The 15867-nt window shown below is 38.7% G+C and overlaps 1 protein-coding gene across 2 annotated transcripts in view; it reads right to left on the bottom strand.

Annotated features, from left to right (window-relative positions):
• LOC124361725 overlaps positions 1-15867 on the bottom strand; it is a 116080-nt gene that overhangs the window by 87268 nt on the left and 12945 nt on the right. For both annotated transcript variants that reach the window (XM_046815662.1, XM_046815660.1), the window contains exons 4-6: positions 12744-12970; positions 9081-9294; positions 638-709 (exon numbers count right to left, since the gene is read on the bottom strand). In XM_046815662.1, the coding sequence (XP_046671618.1) occupies positions 638-709; positions 9081-9294; positions 12744-12970 (513 nt within the window). The remainder of the gene's footprint in view (positions 1-637; positions 710-9080; positions 9295-12743; positions 12971-15867) is intronic.

Here is a 15867-nt window from a genome sequence, read left to right as displayed (position 1 = left end):
ATTATACATTTCACCTACTTACTAATTATATTTAATACAGTAAAGTAAATGAGCAATCTGTAGGATGAAATCTTGTTTCAATAGTTAAAAATACAGTTTTAGTTATAGTACTGTATATAATAACAAGTTAACAGTATGCCACACGTGTTGCTTAACAGGCTTCGCTAAAGTTGCATGTGAAATTTCAAATCTATTTAACTCATTTCATTCTCTACATGTCCTGGGGACAGATAGACGGACAGACATACAATTATACAGAAGAGAAATGTTTACATTCCCTTTGCAGACCAAGAAAAATTTTTGTTAGCCTCCTGAATGACAGGCATCAATGTCGCTCAGGAAAATTTCATGGTAGGACATACAAATCATATAACTCATTCTTGTCTATGAAGAAATGAAGTTTTATACAAAATTCAAAGAGAACAGATATAATCTTTCTCAAGATATCTTTTTTTACATGATACATTCACATTTTTGTTCAGTCAGTTAGGTTTTATAATAAAAGTTCTGGTAAGCTATTAAAAAGGGTACTACAACATAAGAGTTAACTGAAGGATCAATACACAACTTATGATACAAACCTATATTACTAAATTATACAAAGATATTAAAATATGAATATTTATGAGTAAAATACCTGTATTCCGAGTAATTGAAGGAGATCCGGAATTACTAGAACGGTCATTCCAGTCACTTGCTCTTGTTACACCTACAACAATACAACATCTATTAGTGTAAAACATACAATTTACAAGTCAAAATTTAAGATGTGTATTATTTGACAAGCTTATTTCCCATCTATACAACAAACACACATTTGATTTCAAATTGCGAGTTTTTTTGGTGTGAGTCCTATCGAATAATTCAGATGTCTACACATTCAGGACGGAGAACCTTCTAAAACTATTTTTAGAATCAAAATTATATTATAATTCAACTATAGTTAACCCATTTGAGACGTTTAACGGTTTTTTCACTTATGGTGGTATAACTTACCTGTAAAAAGTTTTTGTTGTGGAATCCATGTGTTGTATATATTTTTACTATTACACTTGTTCTGCATTTATTTATTTACAGCAAAACACAAGTTTTACAATGTTTAAATGCTTACTTTCAGTATTTATTTACTGTATAATACATTTCAAAACAGTTCTCCAATGTAAAGAAGCTTTACACTTCTAAATAAGTAATTTGTTTCTGATAGCCTTCTGTGATCATAACATACTTTACATCTTTTGGATGGTCTAGCTTTGCTTGTTGGAGGAATCTTTTCAATGAAATGTCCCCATTGTTTATTTTGTAGCCTCATCGGTTGGTCTAGTGAAGGCCTCCCTCCTGTAGGCCTATCAGGAAGCTGAACTGTTGATAGTATCTGGTCAACAATGTTTAGCCTAAATTCTGAAAGATGATTTTTCTTTTTAGTGATCAAGTTGTGTACAATACTGGCATTACACAATGCAATATCAAAAAGGTAAAAAATATTTTGTTGTACCCTTTGGCACTCCTACGCATTACTGGAAAGGAGGAAATCTACAACAACATTTGGTTTGAGCCTTACTACTGGGTTTTGTCTTCTACTCTCTCGCTGAGAAGTTACTTCTTGGAAATCAGGTCTCTCGTGGTATGTTGAAAGCATTGTCTCATCCTTCCTATCTTTCCATTTCATACACAACGTGTTATTACTTGAGCAGAACGTTATTTCTCCTTTCTTCAGTTTTTTTCCCTAGGGAACATTTTTTCTGTTGGCTCTCAATGTACCAATGCAATAGGTATCCCTACTTAGGAGCTCCAAAAAAAGTTTTGGCGATGAATACCAATTGTCCATAAACAGAAGTCGACCTTCACCAACTAAGTCTCCTGTCATTATCAAAACAACTTGTTCACTAACTAGCATGATGGTGCCATTGGTAGTTTCCTTCCCAGTGTATATCTTGAAATTGTAGCAGTACCCTGTTACAGAATCACATAAGTTATAAATCTTTATTCCAAACCTAGCCCTTTTTGATGGGTTGAATTAGATATAGGCTAACCTTCCTCGGAAGGACATCACACTTTTGTCAATACAACAAAACTTTCCAGGTTTGAATACCCTTTTGGATGATGACAAAAATAATTCAGCAACTGGTCGGATTTTCCTCAGTTTGTCAGTTTGCAGAAGTGAGGATGAAAAGTGCAAGTATCTAGAAATAGACTTGAATCTGTCGTGTGATTTATCGTCATTGATATTCACAGTGTCGTCATCTAAATCACCACTATCACTATCACTTTCATTCTTGCATTCAGTAAACTATCCACATAAGCAGATAACTCCGACGAACGGAGAAACACTTAATCACGAGACGCCATGTTGTTCGACTGATCGCTGTTTGTAAACAGTTACGTGTTCAGTGTTTACATTCGGTTTTTGCATTCAGTTTCTTGTATTCGGATGTTATATACCGAATAATACTATTCAACTATCGATAGCTTGTTGGTGAACGGAATAACCATACAAAAAACAAAAATTATATCGATTGAACAAACCCCAAAATTCATTTATTTATTTTATTTTCGTGCTATAAAACAGGAAATACACCCAATTACATTATAGCAGTACAAACAAATCAAAATGTTAAATAAGTGGTTTGAGTCCAAGTCCTATATCCATTGTATCACTGGAATATTTATAAGCAAAATAACTACAAATACATATTATTCTAAACGTTACATAGGCACTATTATAAATAAATAAAAAATAAATAATACACATTCAGATAAATAACAAATACAGTATATGTAATGACAATATCAGGAAATTAGTTTAAGGGAATTTTAATTAATAAATTAATAATAAATCAACATTTAATAAATATAGCTTGAATTTAAGAAATTGTAAAAGGATAAATATTAGTCATTTTCTTGACGAATGCCTATGCATGTTATGTTTTTGGCAATAAATGAATTGATTGATTGATTGACTATAAACAAACAGAAGCCATCCAAAAAATGGAAAAAAATCTCAAAGAGAGAGAGACAGAACTGTCCACATTAAGAGGAAAAATACTAAAACAAGAGCTATACCAAGAGGTTAAAGATCTACCGACCTCTGGAACACAGACAGACCCATTCACCTTGAGCTACTTGCAGAAAACTCATAGGCTGCTAGAGGAAAAATTTAAAACTCTGGAAACAAACTTAAATTCATGCCTAGAGAGAGAAAGTTGCTGTGAAACAAAACCTACAAATCAACTCAGAAAGCCAAGTAACAACCTTAGAGCAACAGGCTGGGAAAAATCCCCTCTGCAACAAACAGTTGTGAATAAGAAGAAAAATGTGTTTAGTGTGTCCCTACAAATAGCTAAACACAGAGAGTCTGAAAAATCTAGACAATGAAAATGAAATGAAATGAAAATTTGTTTATTTAAACAGGCAAAGTTAGGGCCTCATGGCCCTTTCTTACACTTAACCTGTCTGATCAATTGTATTAACAAATATTAACCAAATTAATATTAACACTAATCTACCTTACTAAATACATTAAATTAAACATCTAAACACTAAAAAATTATAAATATGATGCTTCTAAAAAAAATAAATAAAAATATAATTATACAATCATAACACAAAATAATATTACAACTTCCATTTTTAATAAGGACTAAAAACTATAATTAATACCTAATAACAATAATTTATAAAAATATAATAAGAATATTTTAGAAATAAATAATATACATGGTGTTTTATCTCACTCACACTCCTCACACACAATGCCAGCACCACACCCACAGACCCCTAGGACGGACCCGCCCCGACCAACCGTTCATGGTACAAACGTCTCAGTGCCGCCACAAACCGCCGATCTCCCTCAATGGAAGTGATTTCTGGGGGGAGGGAGTTCCACAGACGACAACCCATCACTTGAAAAGATCTATCAAACACTACAGTCCTGTGTTGGGGCATTCTTAAGGTACGAGAACCAGAGCGAGTGCTTCTTACACTATCATGAGATATAAATTGGAAATAGTTTGAAAAATATTTTGGAAATCCAGATTGTAAAATTGAATGAACTAAATTTAGTATTTTGATTGATCGTTGTTCTTTTAATTTCAAAATATTTCCCTGAATATAGTACGGTGTAATGTGTTGGTCTCGTCTCACATCATAAACGTAACGTAAACAGTAGTTTTCAGTCCTTTGCAGCTTCTCACTAAGTGCTACCGTCATGTCATTCATCACAGAGTTGCAGTAATTGAAGTGTGGAAGTACTAGTGATTTTGTCAACAGTAGTTTGATCCGTTCAGGTAGAAATCTTTGTAAGCGTTTCAGTGAGTGGACAGATGCGAAGACTTTTTTACATATATCCCTCACCGCTTCCGTCCAAGTCAAATTCAAGTTAAATGTCAAACCAAGATTTTTCACTGTTTCGTAGTATGGTAGAGTAGTTCCGTCAATAATTAAGGATTCAATAGTGTTCGGGTCCAGAAAGTTCCGTGAACGTGTGTGGCATATAAGTATTGGTTTGGTTTTTGCATAGTTTAGTGTAAGCCCATGGTTTCCACACCACAAAACAATATTTCTAATGTCATATCATTGATCCTGTTGATGCAGTCATTAATGGAGTTAACGTCAAAGTGCAAGTAGATTTGTAGGTCATCAGCGTACATGTGATACCTGCAGTATTTGAGAACTCTGTGAATGTCATTTACATACAGTACAAAGAGTAGGGGACCTAGGATAGAACCCTGAGGCACCCCACAAGTAACACACCCCCAGTCCGAAGTCATGTCAGCAACCTTGACACACTGCCTTCTTTCTGACAGATATGATCTCAGCCAATTAAGAACATGATCAGAAAACCCTACTACCCTATATTTAGCTAACAGTAACTTGTGGTTTAGGCTGTCGAAAGCTTTAGAAACATCAAAGAGAGTAAGAATTGTGCCCTGTGCATGGTCCATGGCGAGTCGTATGTCATCAGTTACCTTTAGCAGTGCAGTTTCAATACTGTGGTTTGTGCGAAAACCAGATTGGTAGTCACTTAATATGTTATAGTTAGTCAGATATTCAGTAATTTGACAGTGCACAATTCTCTCAAGGCCTTTAGATAGTGCAGGTAGAATACTTATCGGCCAGTAATCCGAGCATGACACTGGAGCTGAGATCTTGTTGAGGGGGAGGACAAGGGCAGACTTCCATTGAAAAGGGAAAACACAGCTTCTTAATGACGTATTGAAGATTAAAGTAATAATAGGGAGGACAGCAAAGAGGATATTTTTAATGAGGCGTATTTGAATACCGTCATACCCCACAGCATTGCTGCGGATACGGCGTATAGCCCTCAACACGTCACCAATGAACTATAGCTAAAGAGAATGCCTCAACCACATTGAAAATAACCTGCAACACCACAATAAAATCCCCTCCAATCTCAGCCAAAAAATTGGGGAGAAACGAAACTTACGAAGAATTCTTGAAGAAGAATATAAAACATTACCGACAAATTAATGAAAATTACAATATAATCTGTAATTCTATCTGATCAAGGGAAAACAAAGCCTCAAAAAGAAGCAGTCCAATCAAAGATGAAGATACCTCACAAACTCATTTTTTAGGGAAACGCCAGGCGCAAGAGACGAGATGGAAACTCCACAAAACAAGACTTGTAATAAACTCAAGACTAAGAAAAGAAAGTCACTAAAAATATTTCACCAAAACATAGATGGCCTAGTGAAAAAAACTGAGAGACTCACTCATTGCTTGCACAGTCTAAAGCCAGATCTCGTAATACTTACAGAGCATGGCCTAAACCTATAAAAACTGAAAAACACCAGAATCCATGGCTTCACTCTAATAGGCGGCTTTACCAAACAAGTGCATAGGAAAGGGGGAGTTGCGGTTTATGCAAGCCTACAGCTAGATAACAAAATTACAGTAACATCCATTTCAAGTGCTGCAACAGAACTTGTATGTGAAACTTTCTTGCTGAAAGTCAAACTGAAACACAGGTATTTTCAACTGCTGGGTGTCTCCAGACAGCAATCTGGAGACATCCATGGACCTGCTGTCATCTGAACTTGATAAAACCATCTCTGCCAACAACCTGATTCTGGTAATGTGAGACATCAATATAGATAACTTAATTCAAGACAACAAGAAAATCTAATTTGATGAGATGCTCTATAGCCATGGACTGGCCAGACTTCCCCTTCCTCCAACAAGAATAACCAGCCATAGCCAAACCTCGATAGACTGCATCTGTACAAACACCAGAGAATCTGTAGTGTCCACTGAAGTTCTCAAAACTGGCCTATCAGACCATATTGCCCAGATATGCACAATCTCAACAGAAATGGAAAGGTACTTAACAACTCAGTCCAAAAGAAGACACTTCAGTGAAAAAGCAGTAGAAGAACTGAGACGTAGCCTACAGGAACAAGACTGGTCACACATCATACAGACGGAGAGTGTTGAAACTGCTTACAATGCATTTAATGGAATCATTCACTCAACAATAAACGCAACATGCCCTCTGAAGACAGTCAAACACAAAAGAAACCCCACCAAAAATATATGGGATGCTGAAAGCCAGACTCTAAAAAGGTCCTACTTAGAGGCACTCAACAGAGAACTCACCACTGGACACTCCGATGACAAAAGAGAAACAGCTCGAAGAAAAAAAGCCTATGATACAAAACTAAAAACCCTTTGGAAACAGCAAAACGCAGATTTTGTAGAAAGGTCCGAAAACAAGTTAAAGGCCATGTGGAGGGTAATAAATAATGAAAAAAAAGAAAAATCAACCAAAAGTCAACTGGAGAAGAACTCATACACTCGCCAACAAACATTTCCAATCATCTAAACAACTTCTTCGTTACAATAGCCGACAAAACTCTCTCCCAAAACCTAAATGGAAAACCTCCAACACCCATAACTGGACCAAACAAACAACCTCAAATACCATTACTAACTTTCGCAGGAACAAACGAACAAGAAATTGGAAACATTATTGACTCTCTAAAATCTAAAACTTCTGCCGGAGAGGACGAGATGTCATCAAAAATAATCAAAAAATGCAAAAAAGAAATTATCACACCACTCACAGATATAATAAACAAATTACTTACCCAAGGAACATTCCCTAGCCAACTAAAACTAGCAAAAGTCTACCTGAAGTACAAACGGGGCCCAAAAAATGAACCAAGCAGCTATCGGCCCATATCCCTCATTTCAACATTCTCAAAAATTTTAGAGCGGGTAGTACTGAATAGACTCCTAAATCACCTCAAACAGCATCATCTACTAACTCCTAGACAACATGGTTTCGTCAAAAATAGATCAACAACAACAGCAATAGTTCAATTGATAGAAACTATGATCAGTAATATGGAAGAAGGAAATATAACCACAAGCATCCTCCTAGACTTCAGCAAGGCTTTCGACTGTCTTGACCACAAACTAATAATAACAAAACTTCTATCACTTGGAATCAATGGCAAGGAACTGGAATGGTTTAGGAGTTACTTAAGTAACAGAAAACAACTGGTTGAAATCACCTACACATTAAACAACACAATCCAGAAAATTAAGTCGGAACAGCTTCTGGTGAATAGAGGAGTGCCTCAGGGCTCAGTTCTCGGCCCCATCTTATATATATTACTAACCAACGACTTCCCAAGTTATCTTGAGAACTACTGTGAAATGGTTATGTACGCTGATGATACAGCCTTGATTGTAGCAAGCAAGAACAAAGACCAGCTAGACGTTGACTCGTACGTCACTTTTAATATGGCGAAACAATATTGCCTCTATAATGACTTGGTTCTAAATGCCTCCAAAACACAACAGATAATCAACACGCCCAGGCAAAACTACCATGAAGGCCTTCCAGAAGTAAACACAATAGACTCAGGAAAATATCTCGGCATAATCATAGACCAAAATCTATCCTGGGAACCCCATGTGAATAAACTCTGCAATAAACTAAGTAGTAGCCTCTATGTAGTAAGAAGAATTAAACAAATTACCAACCCTCAAGTAGCCAGGACAGCATACTACTCGCTATTTGAGTCTCACATGAGATACAGTCTGATAGTCTGGGGAGGGACAACAGCCACAAACCTCCACAGGGTGCTTGTCATCCAAAAAAGAGCAATCAGACCTTTAAAAGGCCTTGGACCACTGGACACATGCTGAGCAGCCTTCAAGGAACTAGGAATCCTGACCCTCATAGGATTCTACATTCAGGAAACAATCCTATACGCAAACAAGAACAAGACAGACACCCCTATCACACCAGACACGGAAGAAACTTCCTACTTGACCAGCACCACCTGAGCCTGACTGAGAAAAAACCATCCTACAGAGGAGCTTTATTCTTCAACACACTGCCCGACAGCTTAAGAAGGCTTCCAGAAAAGAAACTCATCCCCCCACTAAAACCTGCTTTCTACAACGTCCATTCTACACTATACAAGAGTTTCTGCAGTGGAGGACTGGAACCCATAGCTAACAAACATACACTCCTACATAATTGTAACATAAACACGTGACCTTTACTCTGTTCTCTAGGAATATGAATAATAAAGAATTTCTGATTGCTGATTCTGATAACTATAGAATGTTTTATAGTATAATAAAAAACCTTTGCTCTTTAAATTTATGACAGTTTTAGTTCAAACAAAGTAAAAATAGACTTGCTGTGGGAAATCAATTACAACGTAAATAGTGCATCAAAAAATAGTTTTGTGCCATTTAGAATGTAGTTAATACATCAATAATCGCTTAAAGCCAAATGTAGGGTTAAGTTGTATGGACCATAAGGCAAACCAGGAATGTATCTATTACTTGGTTGAATTTGTTTTAGTACACAATTAGTAATGCATTATAATGTGTTGATACTACTTTATTAATAGCATTATTGATATACCTCTAGTACAAAACCTACTATGGATAGAGAGTTGGTATTTACAAGCTGACTGAAAAGTATTAACCTCCTGTAGACCAGCGCAGCGGCAGAGTAATTCAGATCAGTTCTAGTAAATAAGATACATTACTGCTCGTCCTGTAAGGTTAAAAAGCATTGAAGCAAGATGACTTGCCTTTGTTTATCCTGAAAACATGAAGAGACTCCGAGTCCATAGCGGCCACAACGTCCTCTACAACGGCGAGGTAGGCTGGGGCAAAGCTCAGTTCCAGGGTGACAGGCCACAGCTCGAAGTCAAGGAACCGCAGTCGAGAGATGTCGTGAGTCCGAGACACCAGCTGGAAGAGACACAAGGACGTCTGGCTGCTTACCAGCAGGTTACCTGTAGCCTGTCACAGAGTCACAACGTTGAAGCAAAATACTAATGGTAATCTCTTTATCACAATAATTATTTCCTCTGGACCCTTTCCAACATTTTCTTTCAAAACAGTACTGGTATACTGGTAATACTGGTGGTCGGCCCCTCTTGACAAGTATGGACCTTAGTTTTATATAAGGAGTTTAGCAGAATATTCACTGATTAAAACAATCAAAATTGTTCCTCAATGTTTGCACAATGCAATGACTTCGACCCTGCCACAAAAATCGAGATAGTGGCACTAACCACGACTGTTGGCTTTTCACCATGCCATATACCAGCTATTGTTCTGCTCTAGCACCATATATTGGGCTGGGAGTGGGACAGCACGACCAAGTATGCGTCATGAAGCCAAGGTCGTACGTGTTTTGTGTTTTTGGGAGCTAGGGTTTATCAACAAGATCCTTCTTTAGGTTCTTTTAAATCAAGTGGGGGTTTGAACAGATTATTGGAGATTTAATTTTTATTATAATTTTAACAGTAAAGTAAGGAAGTAGAACAGTGCTGAACAAGGATAGTAGCAGAACTTTCACCAGAAAGTGTTGCTCTAATTCTATTTATTTGTTTAAATTATTGATTGATTAGTTAAACATGTACATTTTATTATTTTGTTAATGTTTTACTAACTTTACATAAATTAGCATTGATACTTTGATGTTGTTAATATTTATTAGAATTGTATGACAATAAACATTTGAATTGTATAGAATAAGTCATATAATTCTTAGGAACAGTAAATTCTACTATGTCAAAGTCAAAGTCAAAAAGTCAAAGTCAAAGTCAAATACTTTATTGCCATTGATCATTACAATGAAATAGGCACAGTCACATTTATACATTAAAAACAGGCTATTAAATAAGATACATAAATAAGACATTTCATGAATGAACAATTAGACAGATAAATAGGCTACTTATGCTTAAAAGATAAGGCAAACATCAGTTTGTAAAAACTCCTCTACAGAATAAAATGGATTATTCTGTAACCAGGTGGTCAATTTGTGCTTAAAATTAAATAATGGAGTGTCATGAGCCGAAACGTGTAATTTGTTAAAAAATTTGACACAATTTACCTGATGTGAGGAGCCTGTTTTTGATAGGCGATGCTGCGGCAAGTCAAGCTTATGGCTGAATCTAGTCAAATGGCAATGAAAATGCTGCCTAGTGAAAAATAAATGTAAGTTAGTTTTAGTGTAGATAAGGATATGGTAGATGTACAAATTGATCACTGTAAGAATTTTAGCTTGGATGAACAAAGGTCGGCAGTGTTCAAGATACCTGGCTCCACACAGTGTTCTGACGACTTTCTTTTGTATGATGAGAATATCCGATACACCAGAAGAATGACCCCAAAGAATTAGACCATAAGATAAGTGTGATTGAAACAGTGCAAAATAGGAAGACCTCAGATGTTCTATTGATATTAAAGCTCTTAATTTCCATAGTAAATAGCTGACTCTCGAGATTTTTATACACACATTATTTACATGCTGAGCCCAGGTCAATTTCGAATCAATAACAAAGCCTAACAACTTTACAGGATGAGGCTTTTCTTTAGATGTTAAACTCAGCAACAGATTTTGAGTTTTTTCTGGATTGCAATGTAATTTGTTGGAGGTGAACCAATTTAATGCTCCGGTTTGAGCATTTTCAATCTCTGTTTGAAGAACGTCCAGATATCGGTTACTCGAGAAAAGAGACGTGTCATCCGCATAGATAACTGAGTTTACATTTAAGTTCACTGACAGGTCATTAATTATTACAGTAAAAAAGAAAGGTCCCAATACAGACCCCTGTGGGACTCCAATTGTTACCTCTTTCATTGAAGAATTACACCCCTTAATAGATACAAACTGCTTTCTATCCGATAGATAAGAGGTAATAATCTGACAAGCACTCTCAGATATACCATAATATTTGAGTTTTTGAATGATTGAATCAAAGGGGACACAATCAAAAGCTTTGCTTAAATCTAAGAGAGATAGAGCCGTTGATTCCCTCCTCTCGAAGGCCACAAGGGTATGACTAACAACCTCCAACACCGATGAAGTTGTGGACCTGCCTGGCCGAAAACCAAATTGTGATTTAGACAGGAGATTGAAATATTCAAAATACAAAAAAAGCTGTTGGTGCATGATGGTTTCCAAAATTTTAGAGAAAATGGGGACAATAGAAACTGGACGATAACTTTGCGGCTTGTCCTTGTCACCTTTTTTGTAAATCGGAATAACTTTTGACACTTTTAAAGAGTCAGGGAAAAAACCCGCCTCCAGACATTTATTGAAGACAATAGCCAATGGCCTTTTGATTTCATGGATGGTTTTCTTGATTATATTGTTAGATAACCAGTAATAGTCCATACTTTTGGAATTTGAGAGTTTAGAAACCATTTTAACTAAATCATCTGGTTTAATTTCTTTCCACTGAAATGAGTTAGGAGGAACAGGAATATTACCCAATAAATCCATGAAAGGAGAATTATTCTGTGGCAGATTGTTTGAGAGCTCAGTGACTGAATCAAGGAAAAACTGGTTAGTAAGTTCAGGATCTAAGTAAATATCTTTGGAAGAAGCAGGAGATTTTTCCAAATTGATTATTTCCCAAGCAGCCTTACAACTGTTAGCTGATGTCTCTATATACTGCTCATAAGCTTGCCTTTTTGCGGTGGTCAGATTTGACCTGTAAGTTCTTTTAGAAGCTAAATACACGTTGTAGGCTACAGGTGTCTGCTCTGACCCCCTATCTCTAAGGCATTTATAAACATTAAAAAAATTTAACATAACATTTCTATCTTCTGCCAATTTATCATTATACCAGTTGATTTTCCTATTACTATTAATATTCTTCTTTTTACTTTTACTGATTAGTGGAGAGCTAAAGTGCCACAAGTCTACATATTTCTTAAAAAAATTATTAAAAAGTTGTTCTACCCCTAAGTTCAATAACATATTTTCATCCAATTCATTCCATTTTTCCTCCTTCAAAAACATAATAAATTTATTTATTTGTGCCGCATTTTGTTTTCTAAACTCAAATTTAATACTACCCATATTCTCTTTTGAATTCTTATTCTCCAATTGTCTTACATAAATATTAATCATGCTAGATTTATGATCGGCAAATTGATACTCCATATTGCAATTTTTATACAAGTCCTCTGAGAAATTGACCAGAATATTATCTATACATGCCTTTGCATGGGTTGGAGACTTGACAGTACAGTTTAAATTTAGAGAAGGGAGATACAGTCACTACAGTCCACTACAGCCACTACAGGTACAGTCACTGAAAGAAGGGAGATACCAACAAACCCTTAGAGACAGAGATATAGAAATTACTGATGATAACTGTAAACACATCCTAAAAGTAGGTTTTGGTTTGTTCTAACTAAACAAAACTTATCCGAGTGATATATTTCACCTGACAGCAGGCAATGGTAGACGTAGTGGAGAACTTGACAGGCAGTTCTATCATTTCCAGAGTATCTCCACCAGTCTGACTGCTGCTAGGGGTGACTCTGCCTGCAATCCTCGCCCTCATCGGCTGCTGGTCCCCTCCACAACGGTCCCAGTTGGCGTAGATTCGTGTGTACACAGTCTCCCTTCCCTGGCGACTCAGCTTGGTCTCCAGGGTCACCACATAGTTTCCTAAAGATGAATATTACTTTTAGTATCTACAAGGGGATTGGCTGCTGGTCCCCTCCACAACGGTCCCAGCTGGCGTAGATTTGTGTGTACACAGTCTCCCTTCCCTGACGACTCAGCTTGGTCTCCAGGCTCACCACATAGTTCTCTACAGATGAATATTACTTTTAGTATCTACAAGGGGATTGGCTGCTGGTCCCCTCCACAATGGTCCCAGTTGGCGTAGATTTGTGTGTACACAGTCTCCCTTCCCTGGCGACTCAGCTTGGTCTCCAGGGTCACCACATAGTTTCCTAAAGATGAATATTACTTTTAGTATCTACAAGGGGATTGGCTGCTGGTCCCCTCCACAACGGTCCCAGCTGGCGTAGATTTGTGTGTACACAGTCTCCCTTCCCTGACGACTCAGCTTGGTCTCCAGGCTCACCACATAGTTCTCTACAGATGAATATTACTTTAAGTATCTACAAGGGGATTGGCTACTGGTCCCCTCCACAATGGTCCCAGTTGGCGTAGATTTGTGTGTACACAGTCTCCCTTCCCTGACGACTTAGCTTGGTCTCCAGAGTCACCACATAGTTCCCTAAGGATGAATATTACTTTTAGTATCTACAAGGGGATTGGCTGCTGGTCCCCTCCACAACGGTCCCAGTTGGCGTAGATTTGTGTGTACACAGTCTCCCTTCCCTGACGACTCAGCTTGGTCTCCAGGCTCACCACATAGTTCCCTACAGATGAATATTACTTTTAGTATCTACAAGGGGATTGGCTGCTGGTCCCCTCCGCAACGGTCCCAGTTGGCGTAGATTTGTGTGTACACAGTCTCCCTTCCCTGATGACTTAGCTTGGTCTCCAGGGTTACCACATAGTTTCCTAAGGATGAATATTACTTTTAGTATCTACAAGGGGATTGGCTGCTGGTCCCCTCCTCTACGGTCCCAGTTGGCGTAGATTTGTGTGTACACCGTCTCCCTTCCCTGACGACTCAGCTTGGTCTCCAGGGTCACCACATAGTTCCCTACAGATGAATATTACTTTTAGTATCTACAAGGGGATTGGCTGCTGGTCCCCTCCACAATGGTCCCAGTTGGCGTAGATTTGTGTGTACACCGTCTCCCTTCCCTGACGACTCAGCTTGGTCTCCAGGGTCACCACATAGTTCCCTACAGATGAATATTACTTTTAGTATCTACAAGGGGATTGGCTGCTGGTCCCCTCCACAATGGTCCCAGTTGGCGTAGATTTGTTTGTACACCGTCTCCCTTCCCTGACGACTCAGCTTGGTCTCCAGGCTCACCACATAGTTCTCTACAGATGAATATTACTTTTAGTATCTACAAGGGGATTGGCTGCTGGTCCCCTCCACAACGGTCCCAGTTGGCGTAGATTTGTGTGTACACCGTCTCCCTTCCCTGACGACTCAGTTTGGTCTCCAGGCTCACCACATAGTTTCCTAAAGATGAATATTACTTTTAGTATCTACAAGGGGATTGGCTGCTGGTCCCCTCCACAACGGTCCCAGCTGGCGTAGATTTGTGTGTACACAGTCTCCCTTCCCTGGCGACTCAGCTTGGTCTCCAGGGTCACCACATAGTTTCCTAAAGATGAATATTACTTTTAGTATCTACAAGGGGATTGGCTGCTGGTCCCCTCCACAACGGTCCCAGCTGGCGTAGATTTGTATGTACACAGTCTCCCTTCCCTGACGACTCAGCTTGGTCTCCAGCTCACCACATAGTTTCTCTACAGATGAATATTACTTTAAGTATCTACAAGGGGATTGGCTACTGGTCCCCCTCCACAATGGTCCCAGTTGGCGTAGATTTGTGTGTACACAGTCTCCCTTCCCTAACGACTTAGCTTGGTCTCCAGAGTCACCACATAGTTCTCTACAGATGAATATTACTTTTAGTATCTACAAGGGGATTGGCTACTGGTCCCCTCCACAATGGTCCCAGTTGGCGTAGATTCGTGTGTACACAGTCTCCCTTCCCTGACGACTTAGCTTGGTCTCCAGAGTCCACCACATAGTTCCCTAAGGATGAATATTACTTTTAGTATCTACAAGGGGATTGGCTGCTGGTCCCCTCCACAACGGTCCCAGTTGGCGTAGATTTGTGTGTACACAGTCTCCCTTCCCTGACGACTCAGCTTGGTCTCCAGGCTCACCACATAGTTCCCTACAGATGAATATTACTTTTAGTATCTACAAGGGGATTGGCTGCTGGTCCCCTCCACAATGGTCCCAGTTGGCGTAGATTTGTGTGAGTACACAGTCTCCCTTCCCTGATGACTTAGCTTGGTCTCCAGGGTTTACCACATAGTTTCCTAAGGATGAATATTACTTTTAGTATCTACAAGGGGATTGGCTACTGGTCCCCTCCACAATGGTCCCAGTTGGCGTAGATTTGTGTGTACACAGTCTCCCTTCCCCTGACGACTTAGCTTGGTCTCCAGAGTCACCACATAGTTTCCCTAAGGATGAATATTACTTTTAGTATCTACAAGGGGATTGGCTGCTGGTCCCCTCCACAACGGTCCCAGTTGGCGTAAGATTTGTGTGTACACAGTCTCCCTTCCCTGACGACTCAGCTTGGGTCTCCAGGGTCACCAAATAGTTTCCCTACAGATGAATATTACTTTTAGTATCTACAAGGGGATTGGTTGCTGGTCCCCTCCACAACGGTCCCAGTTGGCGTAGATTTGTGTGTACACCGTCTCCCTTCCCTGACGACTCAGTTTGGTCTCCAGGCTCACCACATAGTTTCCTAAAGATGAATATTACTTTTAGTATCTACAAGGGGATTGGCTGCTGGTCCCCTCCACAACGGTCCCAGCTGGCGTAGATTTGTGTGTACACAGTCTCCCTTCCCTGACCGACTCAGCTTGGTCTCCAGGCT

The sequence above is a fragment of the Homalodisca vitripennis genome, chromosome 5 (assembly GCF_021130785.1).
Source record: "Homalodisca vitripennis isolate AUS2020 chromosome 5, UT_GWSS_2.1, whole genome shotgun sequence".
NCBI classification, from domain to species: Eukaryota; Metazoa; Arthropoda; class Insecta; order Hemiptera; family Cicadellidae; genus Homalodisca; species Homalodisca vitripennis.
The sequence above is the reverse complement of the archived record's forward strand: the minus strand, read 5'-3'. Positions and strand labels throughout refer to the sequence as shown.